This window comes from Myxocyprinus asiaticus, chromosome 19 (assembly GCF_019703515.2).
Source record: "Myxocyprinus asiaticus isolate MX2 ecotype Aquarium Trade chromosome 19, UBuf_Myxa_2, whole genome shotgun sequence".
NCBI lineage: Eukaryota > Metazoa > Chordata > Actinopteri > Cypriniformes > Catostomidae > Myxocyprinus > Myxocyprinus asiaticus.
This window is the reverse complement of record NC_059362.1, coordinates 39108362-39129941: the sequence shown is the minus strand read 5'-3', so window position 1 is coordinate 39129941 and position 21580 is coordinate 39108362. Positions and strand designations below refer to the sequence as shown.

The 21580-nt window shown below is 34.8% G+C and overlaps 1 protein-coding gene and 1 pseudogene across 1 annotated transcript; one reads left to right on the top strand and one right to left on the bottom strand.

The window, feature by feature from the left end:
- Positions 1-13123, bottom strand: part of LOC127409974 (protein broad-minded-like) — a 53981-nt pseudogene extending 40858 nt beyond the window's left edge.
- A 694-nt stretch (positions 13124-13817) lies between these two features.
- Positions 13818-18893, top strand: LOC127410257 (inactive hydroxysteroid dehydrogenase-like protein 1). The gene is made up of 4 exons (XM_051645426.1): positions 13818-14188; positions 16028-16479; positions 17236-17454; positions 17554-18893. The coding sequence occupies exons 1-4, from the start codon at positions 13969-13971 to the stop codon at positions 17623-17625; spliced, it is 963 nt and encodes a 320-aa protein (XP_051501386.1). The 5' UTR covers positions 13818-13968; the 3' UTR covers positions 17626-18893.
- The last annotated feature ends 2687 nt before the right edge of the window (positions 18894-21580 follow it).

Below are 21580 nucleotides of genomic sequence, written 5' to 3'. Positions count from 1 at the left end.
TTAGCCCTGTTCCAGCACTGGAGAGTCAAATATAATATACAGTCTCAAAGTTTGTAATAAAACAATCATAACTGTGTAATTTTAATTATGCTACCTCATCTGTCAGCATGATGCCAGTGAATCACGTTGTCTCTTTGTACGTTACATCATTGTTTTGGATGCTCGCTCAATCACGTCCCTATGGAGTGTGTGCACGAGCACGAGCAACAGGTAGCTGGCTGCAGTTCACTTAACGGCCACAGGTGTCATTAATAACAAGGGTTTCTGAATCTTACATACTGCACCTTTAAGATATTCCCTTAGTTTTTTTTTCTTTCACAGAGTACATCTATTATATTCTGTTCTAGTCTAATGTTAAGGTATTTACATTGGTTTCTGTTTATTTCACAGAGTACATCTATTCTATTCTATTCTATTCTATTCTATTCTATTCTATTCTATTCTATTCTAATGTTAAGGCATTTCCCTTACTTTTTGCTCCTTTCACAGAGTACACCTATTATATTCTTTTCTATTCCATTAGAATGTTAAGGTATTTTCCTTGATTTTCATTTCTTTCTCAGAGTACATCTATTTTATTCTATTCTGTTCTATTATGGTATTTCCCTTGGTTTTCATTTCTTTTACAGAGTACATATACTCTATTTTTTCTTTTCTATTCTATTCTAATGCTAAGGTATTCCCTTGGTTTTTGTTTATTTCACAGAGTACATCTATTCTATTCTACTTCTATTGTTAAGTTATTCCCTTTTTTTCTTTTACAGAGTATATCTATTCTATTCTTTTGTTAAAATATTCCCATTGGTTCTGTTTCATTCACCGAGTACATCTATTCTATTCTATTCTATTCTAAAGTTAATACATTTCCCTTACTTTTTGCTACTTTCACAGAGTACATATATTATATTATTTTCTATTCTATTCTATTAGAATGTCAAGGTATTTCCCTTGATTTTAATTTATTTCCCAGAGTATATCTATTTTATTCTATTCTGTTCTATTATATTGTATTGTAAGGTATATCCATTGGTTTCTGTTTATTTCACAGAGTATATCTATTCTATTATATTATGTTCTATTATATTCTATTGTTAAGGTATTCCCTTAGTTTTTGTTTCTATCACAGAGTACATCTATTCTATTCTATACTATTAGAATGTTAAGGTATTTCCCTTGATTTTAATTTTTCACAGAGTATTCTATTCTATTCTATTCTATTCTATTGTTTAGGTATTCTCAATGGTTTTTGCTTCTTTCACAGAGTACAACTATTCTATTCTATTTGACTGTTACAGTATTCCCCTTGGTTTTCATTTAACTGAAGACACAGATGTCACTGAGTAATGACAGGTTCTTTTCTTCTCATAAGACACTCATCATCTCATTATAGGGAGTATAATGAGTATAATGATAACATACTGTATATGCCACAAGTGGAGACTACCTCAGCATGACACTAGAAGGAAGAAGAAATATTGAATGTAACCTCAGAGTAAAATTAGATTTACTTACATTTCACCCTCAGCCGAGATGAGATTTCTGTCATAAATCAGCAATAATAAACCTCGTTCAGAGTTAGCGATTCTCGCCAGGATGTCTGCAATGTGAGTCAGGGAACTTTCTAGGGAAATTAATTTGGGCTGCAACAAAAGACAAATAGAAATGCTTGGGGTGAACACAATAATGCATATAAATAATAAAAGAAAGAAGCAGATGAATTCTCTGATTAGACGTTCTAAGGATATATTGTGTTTTAGAATTTAAATTAACTGATTTCTCCTGAAGTGTAACTGTGTAAAAATATTCGTCTTGTTCTATTTCCGACTCTATTTCCATGATGATACTGTGGCATCAATCCCTCTCTTATATGTACAATCACTTTTTTTTTCTAAATTCCAACTTTGTCTTTGTAGTGAAACAAAATGCCATTAATGTATCAGTTGGTCTAGGTTATTTTACATAAGAAAAGCATATTTCACATAATCAGGGTCATGTTATGAAAACAGGATGTTCCTTGCTCTTTTAAAATAGAAGGATTTTATGTACAATTCTCTAACCTTCACAACGCAAAACTCCCTCCCCACTCTACCCAGACCATTTATCGAAACTAAGCAGCAAAAACAGGTCATTCAGAACTTGTCATGGCATAAATGTGTAATCAACATAATGGTCTCTTTAATGAAGCAGCAGTCATATTTCATAATCATGTCTAAACACTTGATAATGCATGGGCTTGTGGGAGTGATCATGTAGTGCTGACCAGCTTTCAGCAGGGTGAAAATGGGAGCCAGCAGAATCTCTATAACAGGGATTTGGTAGAGGCACTCCACAGCACACTCAGTACGGTCACAGAGAGTCCTCAACACCTCCATCACAAGATTGGTGGGGGACAGGCAGGGTTTCTGCAGGTTCGAAGGAATTAAATTTAAGACTTTTTAAGGCCAAATAAAAGAAACATTTTAGACCACTTTATATATATATATAAATACATTAAATAATTAATTAGCTGGTAAATTAAAAAACACTGAGGCTTTTTGGATGTGTCTGGACATGTTCTTTATATTTTATTGTGCATTTATGTGTTTTCTTTTTTTTTTTTTTTTTTTTTTAAATAAGTTAATACAACATTAAAACTCTAAATTAATTAATTAAGAATGCATGTAGCCTAAAGTATGTAGCCTATATTGTGACCCTTCTCTTTAGTCACTTGCTTTCCAGCAAGACGTGATGCAATAGACCAATGCCTTGGCAATGTCACAGCTTATGTCAAACACGGAAGTGGTGGCAAAAACCATGCGTAAACTTTTATCGGATTACGTTGTTGAAAGATTATTCAGAGGGCTCTTGTTGACTGCTGTGGCTTCAAGCCATCAACAGAGCTGACTGGACTGAGGAGATCATTTCAACTTACAACTTTGCAGCAAACATTTATAGTGAACATGATTACATGTTTGTTATTAACTCCTTTCATTATAGTAATTGTATTGCTAAGAATATGTTTGTATTTATTATGGTTTTGTGTCATACTTTCGTTTAATCATGTAATCTGTCAAATCTTGTTTTTTTTGTTTTCTTTTCCCCTTTTTCACCCAATTTGGAATGCCCAGTTCCCAATGCGTTTTTAAGTCCTCGTGGTCGCATAGTGATTTCCCTCAATCCGGGTGGTGAAGGATGAATCTCAGTTGCCTCCGCGTCTGAGACTGTCAACCTGTGCATCTTATCACGTGGCTTGTTGAGCACATTGCCACGGAGACATAGCACAGTTCTCTTTCATAATTTCATCTGTTAACATTTTCAATACATCATCCACTGCGGCATCCACGCTCAACTCACCACGCGCCCCACCGAGAACGAACCACATTATAGCGACCACAAGGAGGTTACCCCATGTGATTCTACCCTCCCTAGCAACCGGGCCAATTTGGTTGCTTAGGAGACCTGGCTGGAGTCACTCAGCACGCCCTGGGATTTGAACTAGCGAACTCCAGGGGTGGTAGCCAGCGTCTTTTACCACTGAGTTAACCAGGCCCCCCTCCTAATCTGTCAAATCTAACACAACAGTCAGCGGTCTTTCTGCCACCACTTACTGTGCATGCAGTGACATTTTTGTAAACATGACCTTATTCATAGATTCACAGTATGTTTGATTTTTAATGGGAATGGAAATGAAGCTGTGAGGGATAGACTTACCATCTCTTCAATGGCTACACGGCATAAAGCTATAAAAAAACTCCTAGATCACATCTGATTTTCCACAACTCATGTTGTCTGGAGTTTTGTGTCTATTGAGTGTCCTTGAAAATATATTTTTAAAATGTTTTGTCTGCGGAACGATCCAAAAACACTTTAAACTGCAGTACAGCCCATTGAAGAGACTGTAAGTCCATCCCTCACAGCCTTGTTTCATTCTTGTCAAAAATTAAATATGGCGCTGCTGTGAATAAGGTCTAGCATGTGCTGAATAACATTTATATATTTTTTCTTGGCAGATACCTTTAACAAATACTTTAACAGGTAGTTAAAAATGAAAATGAAATTTCTGTCATCACTGCTCACCCTTGAGTCTGTCTGATTTTTTCTCTGCCATGGAACAAGATGTTAAGCAAAACGTTTAGTCTCATTCACTGTCACTGCATCTTTTTTTCATTCAATGAAAGTGAATGGTGACTGAAACTCCCTAATATCTCCTTTTGATATCCACTGAAATACGAAAGTCATACAGGTTTGCAACAGCATGAAGGAAAGTGATGACAATTTTTATTTTTGTGTGAAATATCTCAAATGTCAAAACTCATCAGTTACCTTAAAAATGGTCATTTAAAGTTGATAATATGTATTGAAAATGTTAACAGATGAAATTATGAAAGAGAACTGTGCTGCATAATTAGTTATGATGTATTTTGAAAACAGATTATATACTAAATATTAAATATAGATAATATATTTTCATATTATGTTTATTATTAATATTATAATATTTATATAATTATATTATTATTACTGTTTTGTATATTACTACTAAAATTGACTGATTCAGATGGCAGAGAAAATACCTGTATTTGTCAGATGGTTCTCTAGAGAGATGGAAATGAGAGATGTAACAGATGTAACTCTGTTAGTTCTGTTAGCTTTACAATTCTTGTCAAAGATGGTGTAAAATAAGCTAGCGCCACGATCTGAAAGGCGTCAAAAGACCGCTCCAACCTCGAGCGCATGCAAATTGCAGCTTTGACAGCTTTGTCGATTATAAGCAGGAGCGATAGTGTTAGCGCATCGCTCGCTTACAAAGACGCAGAATAACGGCATTTGCATTTCGGATTAACGGGTTTATGAATGTTTATACATGTGTAACATCGTAAGTTCAGTAAAAATGCGCTTCCTTGCGCACACTCACACGAAACTCAAGCGTCAGCTGCTAAATGCTGGATGTACGAGAGAGAGAGAGAGAGAGAGAGAGTGGTTGATGATGATTTTGACTCACGCAGATTCTGCAGATTTAAGAGTCTCCTCTATTCACGCCCCAAAATTTAAGACCTCAGCAAATTAAATTTAAGACTTCTTGTAATTTATTTAAGATATTTAAGACTTTTTATGGCCTTACATTTTAAAAAGTACATTTAAGACTTTTTAAGGACCTGCGAGTGCACACATACAAACACCGACATACACAGCTGTGTGATAACTCGTTAGAAGCTTCAAGACACCATGCTTGTTATTGGCTGAGATTCTTCACGGTTACTACAGAGCTTGGCTAATCAATGATTTACAGTGCAGCACAAAATGTCCTGTGAGGACAAACCAAGAGGAAATTTGTCTGAGACAGTCAAGAAACAAGAATTCCTTTGTTAAGAAACTAGGAATGTTAATCTTATTGAACATCCTAATAGGTACACTATAAGATGATTAATTAATCAAATTAATCTCAATAAACTGCATACTACATTTACTGAGAAAAGCCCTAAAATTAAGATAAGTTTAGACATTAGATTATTGTGGTGGGCGAGTAAATAATTGAAAATACACCTACAAAAAGTGGCATTGGAAGTCAGTATACTGATTATTTCCATATTACTGAACATAAGCAATTTCGGTGGCACTAAATGACAAAAACAGCTGAGAAAAGTGATGTCCTTTGGAATTCACCCAGGGTCTAAAAGGTTAAACTGACAGTTCTACCAAACAAAATATAACTCTTTTAAAAATGTTACTTGCCTCAATACTTAAATAATCTGCTTAAATAAACGTTCTAATCAATACTTAGCTACACAAAACTATATTATCACTGCTACAACCAAATACTGTATATAAACATTCCTTATTTCTTTGGTCAAAAGAAATTTTTTTAAAACTAAGAATATTTGTAATTTATTCTCCCAAGGAAGTAAGTCTATTTGATAAAGCAGAGAAAACCATAAAAAGGATCTTTGTCCTGGTCCTGATAAAAAAATAGCTAATATCACTGTGAGAAGGAAAACCTGGCACACCCGTATTAGCATTTTACTAACATCCAGATAATGACGGTCATAAAAATTACACAGATTGCCCGTAGATTTTAAGTTGCACTCACAGGCAGGCGTGGCTGAGTTTCTGAGACTTTACATTTATTTTCGAAATGTAACGGGAGTGTTAATCAGTGTAGTGCTCTTATGACACACATGTATGAGTTATCTCACCACAGGATGGTTTTGGGTGTTGGTACATGATGTTGATCAGAATCACCACTAGGTCAGTCGAGGTTACCGGATCTGAAACAGACGACAGATTACAAATGTAGAAAGGCTTCGGAGATATAGTTTCGTGAGTCAGACTTGCTTTTCTCAAACGACAAGCTGGGTTTGTTTCCTCCCATTTACACTTAGCTCTCTGTTTCTTCACTTTAATGGGGAAAATGTTCCTTCCATTAGTGTACATCACAAGCCTCCCGAGCATGCACAGCGAATGAATGAAATAAACGAACTCCAACTATTAAGAACTGTAGAGAGTTCCCGGAACAGGGCCTGAGGGGCAAAACACAAGATCATCTCATTCTCTAAACATTCTATAAATTAATTTAATCATTTGTATTCAGCCTCCCATTTCTAAATTAGCATTGAAATCTAAATTCCTTGAAGTAAAGTGAGTGCAGAAAGGTAGCATATTTAAACGCATTTAAGAGATGGAAATATTTTGTGGCTATTTAGAGATTTTGGCAATCTTCTGAGGAATATGTCTAGGTCAAAAGAAAGAACAAAACCAAGTCTGTTTTTAATACTATTAATATGTTTTGCATTGTGAAAATATTGTCATGTTTATTAAAGACACCAACTCCCCTCCCCTCCCCACCCTGCCCCACCATATCATTACCATAATATATATATATATATATATATATATATATATATATATATATATATATATAAATCTAATTCTTATTACCTCAATGCAATAATAAATAATGATATTACTTCAACTGTAAAGTATATGCACATCATGGTACTATTTGTTGTTCTGCCCTTAATTTATTCATCTTTCAATTGAAAAATCTTTGTATTGCAGTATAAATTACTGTATTACAGTAATGAGGATCTAATGAGAATAACTATTGAGAATAATGAAAAAAAATTAAAAAATAAAAAAATAAATAAAAACAACACCTCTAAATACCTTTAAGTTAAAATGTCTGTGAGGTAATGAGTATTTTGGGGAATTAATGTGCTGAATTGTCTTAATGGTCCTAAAACATCTTAACGGTCCTAAAATAGGCTTATTTTATGCAAAATATAATTTCATATAATTGTATATTTCATATAATATCTTTTCTTTTGATTTTAGTGTGAAATGTGACCTGGACATATTTTCATGAGATTTAACTTATTAGAGATTTAAAGAACATTTTAACCTATTTAGATTTTTTTTTTTTTTTTTTTTAAGATAAGATAACTTGATTCTACTGTATTATGATGTCTGAAAATAATAAGTGACTGTTCTGTGGAAGCAACAAAAATCACTGTATACTGACCCTCAGCACAGAGTCTAGATAAGCATCTTTTGAATCAAGCTGATGTGTTAAGAATGTTTTACACCTGTGGGTAGTTCGAAAGTCTGGTAGAATTTCCAAGCAGAAGATAACGCGATAAGTCAATAGTGTGAAAATATTTGTGTTGTTTTCTTCATATGTGTCTTCCAACTGAAAAACAGAACCAGGCTTCTGGGAAAGCTCTTCACTGTAAACCCACAAACCCTTGGAATTATCTACTTGGAGTGATAATCTAACTAGTTGACCATGAGAGGAAAGTCTGTAACAGCATGCAGAGGAAAACGTGCCAGGATGCCAGATAAAGTTTGATAGTAAATGTGCACATTGTGGGCAAAAGGTCAGCTGTACCAATCTGCTGATGTTCTAGGCTGTGGATAGTTTCCAAGGTTTCCTCTCTTACAGAATAACAGGAATCAATGTAATAAATGCACTGTTGAAGAGCATTAAGAATCTAGGAAATAGGAATAATGAAATTCACAATTAATCACTTGGGGTCACTTGGAATAATCTGTTTATTTTTCCCATTTAATTTGAACTGGCCAATGAATATTGACTGTGTTCGGAATAGCATACTATCATACTACTCTTACTACTGCAGTATTCAGCATGCACACTATGCACAGTATGTGACTTTTCTGTATGCATAGAAAACCCAGATAAGCAACTACATTTCCCAAAATGTGCAGCATACACCACATTTTAAATGCGCTAAACTGGACCTTCAATTTCCAGTGTGACGAATGAATATTAATATCAGACGTGACTACTTCTTTTTATTATTATTTTTACTTATTATTTGATTAGACTGCCAAGAATGAAGACGTCTTTTAGAGAAAACTGGAATAAAATGCAAAATCCATTTTTATGTGTGAAATAATAACTGGACGCCACTCGCTGAATTAAACAAACTCGTATGGTGATGTGAAAACCTGTGACAAACGTAATGAGGGCATGTGACAACAATGTAGCATACTACTTTGAAATGTTTTCTGTTGCATAATTTGTATTGTTTCACAAACCATTTTAAACAAAATAATAGGCCGTATTCTTTATACACTAGGCAGTAAGCAGTAAGCAGTATCGACTAGACTTTATAATTAGTGTTAGGGATTAGCGTTCACAAATATGGATGCAACATGGTGCAACTGGCCAAAGACTTGTATTTTCTCTCAAGAAGCCTTAAGACAACGGTTGCTCTGTAGTAGCCATGCTGAAAGACAACAGTTTGACATCCATTTGAACTGTATGCTGATAATTTGATTAGAGATACTTGACATAACAAAATATGTTGAATGTTTTCTTGATGAATCTTGGCTCACCATACATTTCTTATACCAGGTGGCTTTGATATCCAGTAGAGAGATTAAGTGTATGGGCTCTGGGGATTTCTCTGTGCCATGTTCAGAATGTAGAGCGAGAAGAGAGAGGGTGCTCTCTATGATTTCCTCCATGTATCTGGTGCCGTAGGACAAAGACTTAATTCAAGGTAACTGATACACTCAAGATATAAAAATGTCCTTAAGTATATAATATTTTGGAAATGTGTATAAAACACCACAGCTCACTTCTCAGGGTGTTGTATCCAAAATGGTGTCACCTCTTTAAGTCATTCATTAACTTAATCTGGAATGACCAAAGAAAATGTAGGGTTCAGGAAAAAAAAAAGTTCAATTAATCTTTATCGAAGCAAGCTAAATTCCAACTCAAATTGATTAATGAGGAAGGAGGAAGGATATGACACATACTTGTTTGAAAAGACGGGCGAGATCTGGTCTGTTTGCATCAATACACTGGGAAAATTCAACTTGTGGTACAGAAAATAAGCCTCCAAGCTTTTTGCTGCAAAAGGACATTGATACCTTATGAGAATAAATGAAGACCACACAGTTATCAAAATATTGAAGCTTTTCAGAACCAAAGAATCCTAAACTATTACCAATGCTGCTGTAGAAATCCTTAGTCACATTTAAAGGAGAAGAGGAAAATGTTTTTGCAAAGAAGCGAAGTACCTTATCCTGTGAAAACATAGTGACACAGTGTACACAACACATGCAACACACTCCTACATAATGTGGGATTCAGCAGTTAGAGAAACCGGTCATGGCCACAAGATTGCACCTCTTCTGTGGAAACAGGCAATTGCTTGATAATATTACTCCTAATATCTCCACTTTAAGCTGTTAAGGAACATAACTAAGTGCTTACACTGAGCTCAGGATCAAGGTCGGCGAGCGCAGCGGAGAGGTTACTGCGCAGGCCAGTCCAGCTTTCACAGCTCAGAACATCAGAGGGAGGGGCATAGCACAGAGACTGCAGGGCTTCCCAGAGTACCTGAAATTAAACACAAAGATCATCCTGAATTCTTTTAATGAAAATGACCGCCCTATCCTGATGAGGTTATAAAAAAAACAGAAGAACTATGTGAAGTATTTAGTGTTGTGATTAAGGAGTGTTCTGGGATCAATACAAGTTACAGTTGAAGTCAGAAGTTTACATACACCTTGGCCAAATACATTTAAACTCAGTTTTTCACAATTCCTGACATTTAATCATAGACAATATACCCTGTCTTAGGTCAGTTAGGATCAATACTTTATTTTAACAATGTGAAATGTCAGAATAACAGTAGAGAGAATTATTTATTTCAGCTTTTATATCTTTTATCACATTCCCAGTGGGTCAGATGATTACATACACTTTGTTAATATTTGGTAGCATTGCCTTTAAATTGTTTAACTTGGGTCAAACATTTTGGGTAGCCTTCCACAAGCTTCTCACAATAAGTTGCTGGAATTTTGGCCCATTCCTCCTGACAGAACTGGTGTAACTGACTCAGGTTTGTTAGCTTCCTTGCTCACACACGCTTTTTCAGTTCTGCCCACAAATTTTCTATCAGATTGAGGTCAGGGCTTTGTGATGGCCACTCCAATACCTTGAATTTGTTGTCCTTAAGCCATTTTGCCACAACTTTGGAGGTATGCTTTGGGTTTTTGTCCATTAGGAACACCCATTTGCGACCGAGCTTTAACTTCCTGGCTGATGTCTTGAGATGTTGCTTCAATATATCCACATAATTTTCCTTCCTCATGATGCCATCTATTTTGTGAAGTGCACCAGTCCCTCCTGCAGCAAAGCACCCCAAAACATGATGCTGTCATCCCCATGCTTCACGGTTGGGATGATGTTCTTCGGCTTGCAAGCCTCATCCTTTTTCCTCCAAACATAACAATGGCCATCAAACAGTTAAATTTTTGTTTCATTAGACCTGAGGACCTTTCTCCAAAAATTAAGATCTTTGTACCTATGTGCACTTGCAAACTGTTGTCTGGCTTTTTATGGCAGTTTTGAAGCACTGGCTTCTTCCTTGCTGAGCAGCCTTTCAGGTTATTTTGATATAGGACTCGTTTTTCTGTGGATATAGATACTTGTCTACCTGTTTCCTCCAGCATCTTCACAAGGTCCTTTGCTGTTGTTCTGGGATTGATTTGCACTTTTCACACCAAACTATGTTCATCTCTAGGAGACAGAATGCGTCTCCTTCCTGAGCGGTATGATGGCTGCATGGTCCCATGGTGTTTCTACTTGCGTACTATTGTTTTTACAGATGAACGTGGTACCTTCAGGCATTTGGGAATTGCTCCCATGGATGAACCAGACTTGTGGAGGTCCACACATTTTTTTTTCTGAGGTCTTGGCTGATTTCTTTTGATTTTCCCATGATGTCAAGCAAAGAGGCACTGAGTTTGAAGATAGGCCTTAAAATACATCCACAGGTACACCTCCAATTCAGTACACCTCCTATCAGAAGCTAATTGGCTAATTGTCTAAATGCTTGACATCATTTTCTGGAATTTTTCAAGCTGATTAAAGGCACAGTTAACTTAGTGTATGTAAACTTCTGACCCACTGGAATTGTGATATAGTCAATTAAAAGTTAATCAATCTGTCTGTTAACAATTGTTGGAAAAATTACTTGTGTCATGCACAAAACAGATGTCCTAAACAACTTGCCAAAACTATAGTTTGCTAATGAGTGGTTAAAAAACGAGTTTTAATGACTTCAACCTAAGTGTATGTAAACTTCTGACTTCAACTGTAAGCTTTATCAGCAGCTTTTGTAGTATAATGTCAAATTGTCTGTTATGTCAGAAAGAAAATTAAACTTGTTCCTCAGTTAAAAAAAAAAAAAAAAAAAAAATGTGGTTACAATCAAGCCTTACAATGGAAGTCAACTGGCTCATGCACTTTGAGGGATTAAAAGCAGAAATGTGAAGCTTGTATTTTTGTTAAACTTTAATTCTTTCTTAGAAAAATGTGTATTAAGTGAGCTGTAATGTTGTCTCAATTCTATTTTTTGCACTGGGACTACTATTCTAGGTGAATTAACTTCTAGGAATTTTTCTCTATGTAAAAAGTCATTTTCTTTCATCCTTGCATGTATCATCCATAATTTAATATATATTTTATATGAGTTTACCAGCTTTGCATGGTCATAACATGAGGTAATATATTGGATTATAATTTGCATAGAAACATTTTGTAAGCGATTCTATCATACTAGTTTCTGTTAACATGTATAATGTTTAAATCTTGTAGCTATACTTTTTAAATGTATGTATTTTTAGGTTTATTGCATTGCCACTTTTACGTGCAATGTAAGTGCCTAAAGGATAATTCAGAATTACTTTCTGTTTAATCATCATTACGCACCACATACAAATGCTGTTGACAGCTTATCTTGTATTGAACCCGCAACATTCCTTTAAGTGTAAGTAGGTGTGTGCAGGGAGCATTCACCTCTCGTGGTCGACATTTCCTATTTCTTCAGTTGATCTTTCTCAACTTTAAAACACACCATCATGGTCTGTTTTAGTGTCTGCATCATCTGTTTATACCTGCAATTAAAAAATAAATAAAAATGTCATCTTCATTCAAGTCACATGACACATCATAAACTGCTAGCATTAACAGCTTAACAGTACTGGGAAGGTGAATAAATTAATTTCAGTTTTAAAATACATCTGATCAATCTACTTTTATCATTGCACTGATGCAGATATTTTCGCATCATGTAGTGAGAAAGCATCCGATAAACAGTTTTATCAATCGCACAAAAAGCACAAGGTAGTTTTACTTTCATCATTTCAGATTCAAAAGATTACTAAAGACTAATTTCAATGCATTAACGCAGATATTTTTCATCATGCAGTGAAAAACTATTATCCAAAATGACTTAGGAGCCATTAAGACTGTAGGCATTCTTCTCCCCCATAGATCTCCTGATTAAAGAGAAAAGGTGTTAAGTGAGATGTGTTTGGCCTTTAGTAACAGTACATGGGTGTAGTATACATGCATTAAGTAGATAGACGCACTTTATATAAGGAAATTGCACGGTAACAGCAATCAGTGTATTTCGCTAACATTTTTTTCTTCCACAACTTTTAACCACTTATTTGCCTTTACTGGTTCAGTATATTATAGCATGCCACGTATACTATATCACACCACAGGACATGTAATTCATGTCAACTGCCTATTTGGAGACAAAAAAAAAAAAAAAAAAAATGCGCTATACATACACAGTATAAAGAGAACTAACTTATCCATAGAGGATAAATAATTATAATAGTTAAAGATACAGTAACAATTATGTATGTATATGTATTCCATATTCTATATCCATACATTCATACATCTGAGTATTAGAGCCTTAGGATTAGAGGCAAGCTATCTGTCATTAAATGTTACATATCAACTTAAAGATTCAGATATTCAGAATTCAGGTTATGATATTAAGCTAAAAAGAAACCTAATAAGAGTTCCTCATTAGCATAGCTACATTTAGTATTCACATACAGATCATTTTAAACTTCACCCGTCATATTTTTACGTCATACAGGAGCTGACCAAGTAAATGAATTGCACTGCCTCCATATCATTAGAAAATATAAAAAAAAAAAAAAATGGACGTTTATTAAAGCACAGAGTAATAATTAAATCAGTTTTGCGTCAGTTACTTTCAGCCGTTGCTATGGAAATAAGCCCAGTGTAGATGAGGCTTTCGCAATACCGTTTATAAAGCATCCGTTTTATACAGATATAATCCCGTGGCACAACAATATGAATATATTCCGTGTCTAGCAACAGTCCGTCACCAAATAATGTTAAATAAATAAGTTAAAAACAAAGAAAACAGACGAAGTTGTGATGCTTGTTTATGTGAGACGCTGACTAAAGTCGCCTAGGTTGGTCACATGATAGTCTCACGTCACGTGATTGTTTATTTTCCGGGTTTCGTCATTCACGTGTTACAGCAGGACAGAAGAGGAGAGAAGTAGTGAAATATTGCTCATATTGGGTTAACAAAAACATAACTGGGCCAGCTGCGTACAAACGAATCCTTTGAAAGTAAAAGGCTATTTTTTCCCTCAATTTTTTTTTGTAGAGTTGTGATGGCGGCGGTCGACAGCTTCAAGCTTTTGTATAGAGAAATTGCCAGATCATGCAGTTGTTATGTAGAAACACTGGCACTGGTGGGTGCATGTTACACAGTCAGCAAAGCTGTTGTATTTGTGAGGGACTGTTATAGCCTGATAAGGCATCACTTTATTCCTCGTCTTGTTTGCCATAGAGATCTGAGTCAGCAGTATGGACAATGGGCTGTCATTTGTGGTAAGTTTAAAATTAATTACTGATTAATAATTAATCATTTATAATCACCTGTTTAACTCATTAAACGGTATGGTGTTGCATATATACAATCACTGAGCACTTTATTAGGAACACTATGTACTGTATATACTGTGTACAGATACAGTATACACTGGCGGCCAAAAGTTTGGAATAATGTACAGATTTTGCTCTTATGGAAAGAAATTGGTACAATGTATAGTCAGGACATTAATAAGGTGAAAATTACTATTACAATTTGAAAAAAAAAATCAGAAGTTCTTGTCTTTGAAGACTGTAGTGCACACCTTTGTATGAAATCTTCAGTTTTTTTGTCAATTTCAAGCGTTGTATAGCCTTTATTCCTCAGAACAATAATTTACTGATGAGTTTCTAGAGAAAGCTGTTTCTTTTTTTTGCCATTTTTAACCTAATATTGACCTTAAGACATGCCAGTCTATTGCATACTGTGGCAACTCAAAAACAAACACAAAGACAATGTTAAGCTTCATTTAATGAACCAAATAGCTTTTAACTGTGTTTGATATAATGGGAAGTGATTTTCTAGGACCAAATTAGCAATTTAGCATGATTACTCAAGGATAAGGTGTTGGAGTGATGGCTGCTGGAAATGGGGCCTGTCTAGATTTTATAAAAAATGACTTTTTACAAATAGTGATGGTGCTGTTTTTAACATCAGTAATGTCCTGACTATACTTTGTGATCAGTTGAATGCCACTTTGGTGAATTAAAATACCAATTTCCTTCCGAAACAGAAAAATCTGTACATTATTCCAAACTTTTGGCCACCAGTGTATATACACACACACACTCACCAACCACTTTATTAGGAACACCTGTACACCTACTTATTCATGCAATTATCTAATCAGCCAGTCGTGTGGCAGAAGTGCAATGCATAAAATCATGCAGATATGGGTTAGGATCTTCAGTTAATGTTCACATCAACCATCAGAATGGGGAAAAATTTTGATCTCCGTGATTTTGACCGTGGCATAATTGTTGGTGCCAGATGGGCTGGTTCAAGTATTTCTGTAACTGCTGATCTCCTGGGATTTTCAAGCACAACAGTCTCTAGAGTTTACTCAGAATGGTGCCAAAAACATTCAGTGAGCCGCAGTTCTGTGGACGGAAACAGCTTGTTGATGAAAGAGGTTAACGGAGAATGGCGAGACTGGTTCGAGCTGATGGAAAGGCAATGGCAACTCAGATACAGTAACCCCTCTGTACAATTGTAGTGAGCAGAACATGTCAAATCTTGAGGCGGATGGGCTACAACAGTAGAAGACCACATCGGGCACTTTTATTAGGATCATAGTGTTCCTAATAAAGTGCTCTGTGATTGTGTGTGTGTGTGTGTATATATATATATACTGTATGCAGGACTGTGCAAAAGTGTTAGACAGTTGTGAAAAATGTAAAGTTGGGATGTTTTCACAAATATTTCAATGAAGAAATGTTATTTATTCTTAATTAACTTCATACAAAGTAAATATAAAAAACTAAATCAATTTAGAACTTGCCACAATTCTATGTATTTAGGCTGTCTCAATTACTTCTGTCTCCTAATGTAATCCCAGATTGACTCAATGATGTTGAGATCTGGGCTCTGTTGGAGCCATACCATCTGTTGCTGGACTCCTTGTTCTACTTCTTTTCTATTTGCAAAAGGAATGTTTGGGAATCTAAAACTGAGAATTCCTAAGGACACACTAAAGCAGAAGATATAAAATAACCATCTTAAGACAAATGTTTTTTATGACACAGTACCATAAACCAATAACTTGAATTGACAAAAATGTATCCTCTTTTTTTGCATAGGTGCTTCAGAGGCAGTAGCAAAAGCATATGCAGAAGAACTGGCCAGACATGGCATCTCTGTGATTCTGATCAGCAATGACATCAGTAATGTGGCTGACACTGCCAAGGCTATCACAGACACTTACGGGGTAGAGGCCATTCTAATTGAGGCCGATTTCTCCCAGGGGCCCTCTGCCTGCAAACCTATCAAAGATGCTATCTGCGGTAAAGACGTTGGATTCATCATTAACAGTCTGGATGGGTCTCTGAGTCTGGACCTCTCTCAAGACTTTATGGACCTCTCTGAAGCTAGAGTGTGGGACACTATGAATAGAAATATAGTAGCTGCCACTCTTGTGACCCGCCTGGCACTGCCCACTATGGTAGAGTGTGGAAAAGGAGCAGTGGTCAACATTTCCATTGGGGGCTGCTCGCGTCCGACTCCTAGAAAAGCTGCCCTCTCTGCGTCTACGGTTAGGTTTCACATTACCCACAATGCACTTTAATAAAAACATTTTATATATGAATATATATCTGCTCTGAAATTACTTACAAGGGCTTATTTAAAAAAAAAAAAAAAATCCCATTTATCTATAACCATAATTTCAACCAAGTGGATTCAAAATGTTTAATGCAACAGGTAAAATAGAGTACAGTCTATTAAAAAATAATCAAGGGATGTTTTCCACACTGTTTTTTACTACATAAACAGAAGGAAGAATGGTTTTATTTATTGTGATAAAAACAGTAACAGTAATAGTTCCCTACATATATTTTAGTGAAACATTTTAATACATAAAAAATGTAATGCAGAGACTTCATTGAACATTTTTGAGTGATGATGCAAACGAATCAGTGATCAATTTATTAAAAAATTGACTCTTTGAACTGATTCACAGAATTATATAAACGTACCAACTCTATTTAGCCACTGACGTTATTAAAGCATGTTTGTCTTTAGATGTTAATATCTATTGTCTTAATCCTCTCATACTTGCAAATCACAAATCTAGTTTAGTAACATACTCTTTATAATACTTAATGGCCAAATAAAAAACACATTACAATCATTGTGATATTCACAATGTTGTTTAGTTTTATATTGCCAGAAAATCATTGCATATTGTGAACATTTATATCAGCCAGCCCTAACTGCCACACAATGGAACATTTTCAACACATTGTTTTACTTTGTCTTCTGATTCTATTGAGTTTTCTATTCCCCATAGGCCTTTCTTGATAACTTCAGTTGTGCTCTGAATTATGAATATGGACATCGAGGAATCTTCGTGCAAAGTTTGCTGCCTTTTAGAGTTGCATCTCAAAGATCTGAGGGCTCCGGTGTTGCTAGCTGGCTGGTGCCAAGTCCTCAAGTGTACGCAAGCCATGCTCTTTCAACACTGGGTGTCTCTCACAGAACTACAGGATACTGGCCTCACACCATGCAGGTACAAAAAGCATATTCCATTGAATTTATTCTGAGTGAAATACAGAACTCCTCTAGAGAGCACAAGTTTCAGTGCATCATTGTTTTATGTTTTTTCTAGTTTCGACTGGTGCAGTGCATCCCAGAGTGGGCATGGATACTGGGATCTCGTGTGTTTACACAGGCCATCTGAGAGGATCTCTTGCTTCTGATGTGGAAAAACTTTCTGGTTCTTGAAATTGGTTTTGCAGAGTTCAGTTTTACATTGACCAAACGTAGTACACCAGTACTTTGATTTGACCATCATTGTAGATGAATGATGAAAGTGTGTTGAAACCACTCACTCTTTACCCTATTATAATGAGTTCTGAGTTTAAGACCTCAGAATTCCAGTATATTTATTTGCACAATATGTTTGGTGGAGTGTTCTAAGTGGTGTGGATCATGGTTTTAAAGCTACATTAGACTGACAATTCTGTAATGTTTTTGCACTGTTGTTTTTTAAACTTTAATCCACTCCTTATACATTTGCAAAGATCACATATTTAAAGGAATATTCTGGGTTTAATACAAATTAAGTTCAGTCGACAGTATTTGTGGCATAATATTGATTACCACAAAAATGTATTTAAAATTTGCCTTTTCTTTAAAAAAGCAAAAATCTGGCTTACAGTGAGGCACTTACAATGGAAGCAATTGGGGCCATTTTTGAATGTTAAAGTACTCCCTTTTCAAAAATATAGCCATAAGACAAACAGTATGCAATATGCAATATGCATGGCCTCACCAACTTCCATTGTAAGTGCCTCACTGTTAACTTTTTCTTTTCTTTTTTTATAAAGGAAGGATGAGTTGAAAGTAATTTTTGTAGTGATCAACAATATGCCCCAAATGCTGTCATCTTAACTTGTATTAAACCCAGAATATTCCTTTTAAAAAATGGGAACACTTTACAATAAGGTTGTGTTCGTTAACTACATTAGTTGTTTTGAGTTAACAATAAGAAACACTTTTAAAGCACTTAATAATGTTGGTTAACGTTAATGTCAACATATACAAATACATTTGTAACATTAAAAGGTGTATATGTTAACATAAATATATTATTAACTAACATGAACTATAATGAACAATAGTGTAAGTTAACATGAATCAGGATTAATAAATATGTAAAACAAAATGTTCATTGTTAGTTCATGATACCTAATATATTAACTAATATTATCCTATACAAACTTATTGTAAATTTTACTGAAAGAAATATATTTAATAAATATAGTATTTATTTGAACTTCTAGGGTTTTTCAAATATACTGGCTATACTCTGCAGTGACTTATTTTTTAATATATATAATGTATGTATATGTTTAACATTGTGTAAGCAGTGGTTGGTTATTGCATTGATACTCATTTAGCAATTGAAACTATGAAATCATCAATAAAAAGCCTACTACAATCTAACTTTTTGAGGAAACTTTGTTTTATTTTGATATATCAGCATTCAGCACTTACTGTTTGGTTAAAGATACTAAGCTATTGTGTTGTATTTCCTATCTTCAGTGAAATTATTTTTGTATTAGTTCAGTCCAAGAACTTAATGTGTATATATATTTGTTTTGTTGTAGAAATTATGTCATGTTGACAGCCTTTGCTATCTCTAAATGCTGGGATAAATAGGTAAAATGTGGTGTCTAAACTTGCCAAGAACACACAACACACTCTCCTCACGTAATCTTACTCATATCGGAATTACAAAATGATAACTGCACTTTTACCCTTGACGAAGCATAGAAATGTTTTCAGCAATGGATTCTTCCAGTTAAGCCCAATATCAAATCCAGCTGTCTCTACAGAGAGTAAAATCATTTCAGAAATAGTTTAAATTAGAGTCGAGCTTTACGAATAACTTTTATACTAAAAAAAGGATAGTTCACCCAAAATTCTCACTCTTATGTTGTTCCAAACTCCTCTGAATTTCTTTCTTCTGTAGAACACAAAAGAATATTAGGCAGTATATTAATCTCAGCCACCATTCGCTTTCATTGCATCCCGAAACTGTCATCTCGTTTCGGGTTCCACTGAAGAAAGTAAGTCATATACTGTAGGTTTGGAACAACATGCGTGTGAGTAAATAAAGATATAATTTTCAGTTTTGTGTGAACTATATCTTTAAACTGGTAGTCTACTCATTATTTAGGTTTATTGAACTGTGCAATGAGCAGGCCTTTGTAACAGAAAAGATAATGTCATGTACAGTCTTAAATGAGAAACACGATTGAAGATGTTCGGGTTAAATACTCCAATTCTAGTTGTCAAGGCTGAAAATTGGTTGGAGTCTATACACTGATAGTGTGGGCATTCTCATGTTTGTTTTGGTACACCAGCTGCCTCTTCGATAGAGGAAAGCATAGAGAAATCCTGTTACTTGCATCTCTACTTAGCTCATGTAACTTGCTCTCCGTCTTCTCATAGTGGTAAGTGAAAAGAGCCATTTTTATCACATATAACAAATTATTTCAAAGGTGGAATGACATCACTAAAGTGCTTGCGTAAGATTTTTTGTCTTTTTTAAAGATACAATATGAATACTGGACATTTTGTGGGATGTCCATAAATGCATATGCTTATACTAGACTTAACCGTAAACTTAGTACAGACATCTAATCTTAATTCTGACCTAACCCAACCCTAGTTTATCCACTATACTGATATTGTGTAACAATATAAACTCTATAAAATGTTGTGTTTTATGATATGATTACAAGTCATAAATGAGAACTTAAGACATTCATTTATCTGCCAGCAACATTTCTTATAACCACATACAGGAATCTGATACATGGGAATATATGAACATATTTCCAATTCTGCTATTTGTTAAAGATATATTCTAAAGTACAATTGCAAACATGAACAAAAAACTTAGAAATATATGTGTGTGTGTTGTTTATTTGAGGAATTATGTTACATACTCTGCCGTTTAAAAGTTTTGAGGTCACTTGACTGAAATGTTTCTCATGATCTTAAAAATCTTTTGATCTGAAAGTGTATGCTTAAATGTTTGAAATTAGTTTTGTAGGCAAAAATATAATTGTGCCAACATATTAATTTATTAAATTACAAAACGAAAATGTTTTTTTTTAATGGATGACTTGGACCGAATAATTAACAAAAGCAGCCAATAAGTGCCCAACATAGATGGGAACTCCTTCAATGCTGTTTAAAAAGCATCCCAGGTTGATACCTCATGAAGTTGGTTGAGAAAATGCCAAGAGTACATTTCTGCAAAGCCAAAGGGTGGCTACTTTGAAGATGCTAAAATATAACATAGTTTTGACTTATTTTGGATTCACAGCATAATTACCATAGATCAGTTTCTGTTATTCCATAGTTTTGATGACTTTACTATTATTCTAAAATGTTATTTATTTAAAAAAAAAAAAAAATACATATAAAAATAAAGAATGAGAAAGTGACCCTAAACTTTTGACCGGTAGTGTATATTTTCCCAGTGTTTTGACATATATGTTGCATGTACAGTATATACAAGTACTGTATGTGACTTTTTATATAAATGAAAACCATAAATTAACATATTGTACATACAGGTGCATCTCAATAAATTAGAATGTTGTGGAAAAGTTCATTTATTTCAGTAATTCAACTCAAATTGTGAAACTCGTGTATTAAATAAATTCAATGCACACAGACTGAAGTAGTTTAAGTCTTTGGTTCTTTTAATTGTGATGATTTTGGCTCACATTTAACAAAAACCCACCAATTCACTATCTCAAAAAATTAGAATACATCATAAGACCAATAAAAAAAACATTTTTAGTGAATTGTTGGCCTTCTGGAAAGCATGTTCATTTACTGTTTATGTACTCAATACTTGGTAGGGGCTCCTTTTGCTTTATTTACTGCCTCAATTCGGCGTGGCATGGAGGTGATCAGTTTGTGGCACTGCTGAGGTGGTATGGAAGCCCATGTTTCTTTGACAGTGGCCTTCAGCTCATCTGCATTATTTGGTCTCTTGTTTCTCATTTTCCTCTTGACAATACCCCATAGATTCTCTATGGGGTTCAGGTCTGGTGAGTTTGCTGGCCAGTCAAGCACACCAACACCATGGTCATTTAACCAACTTTTGG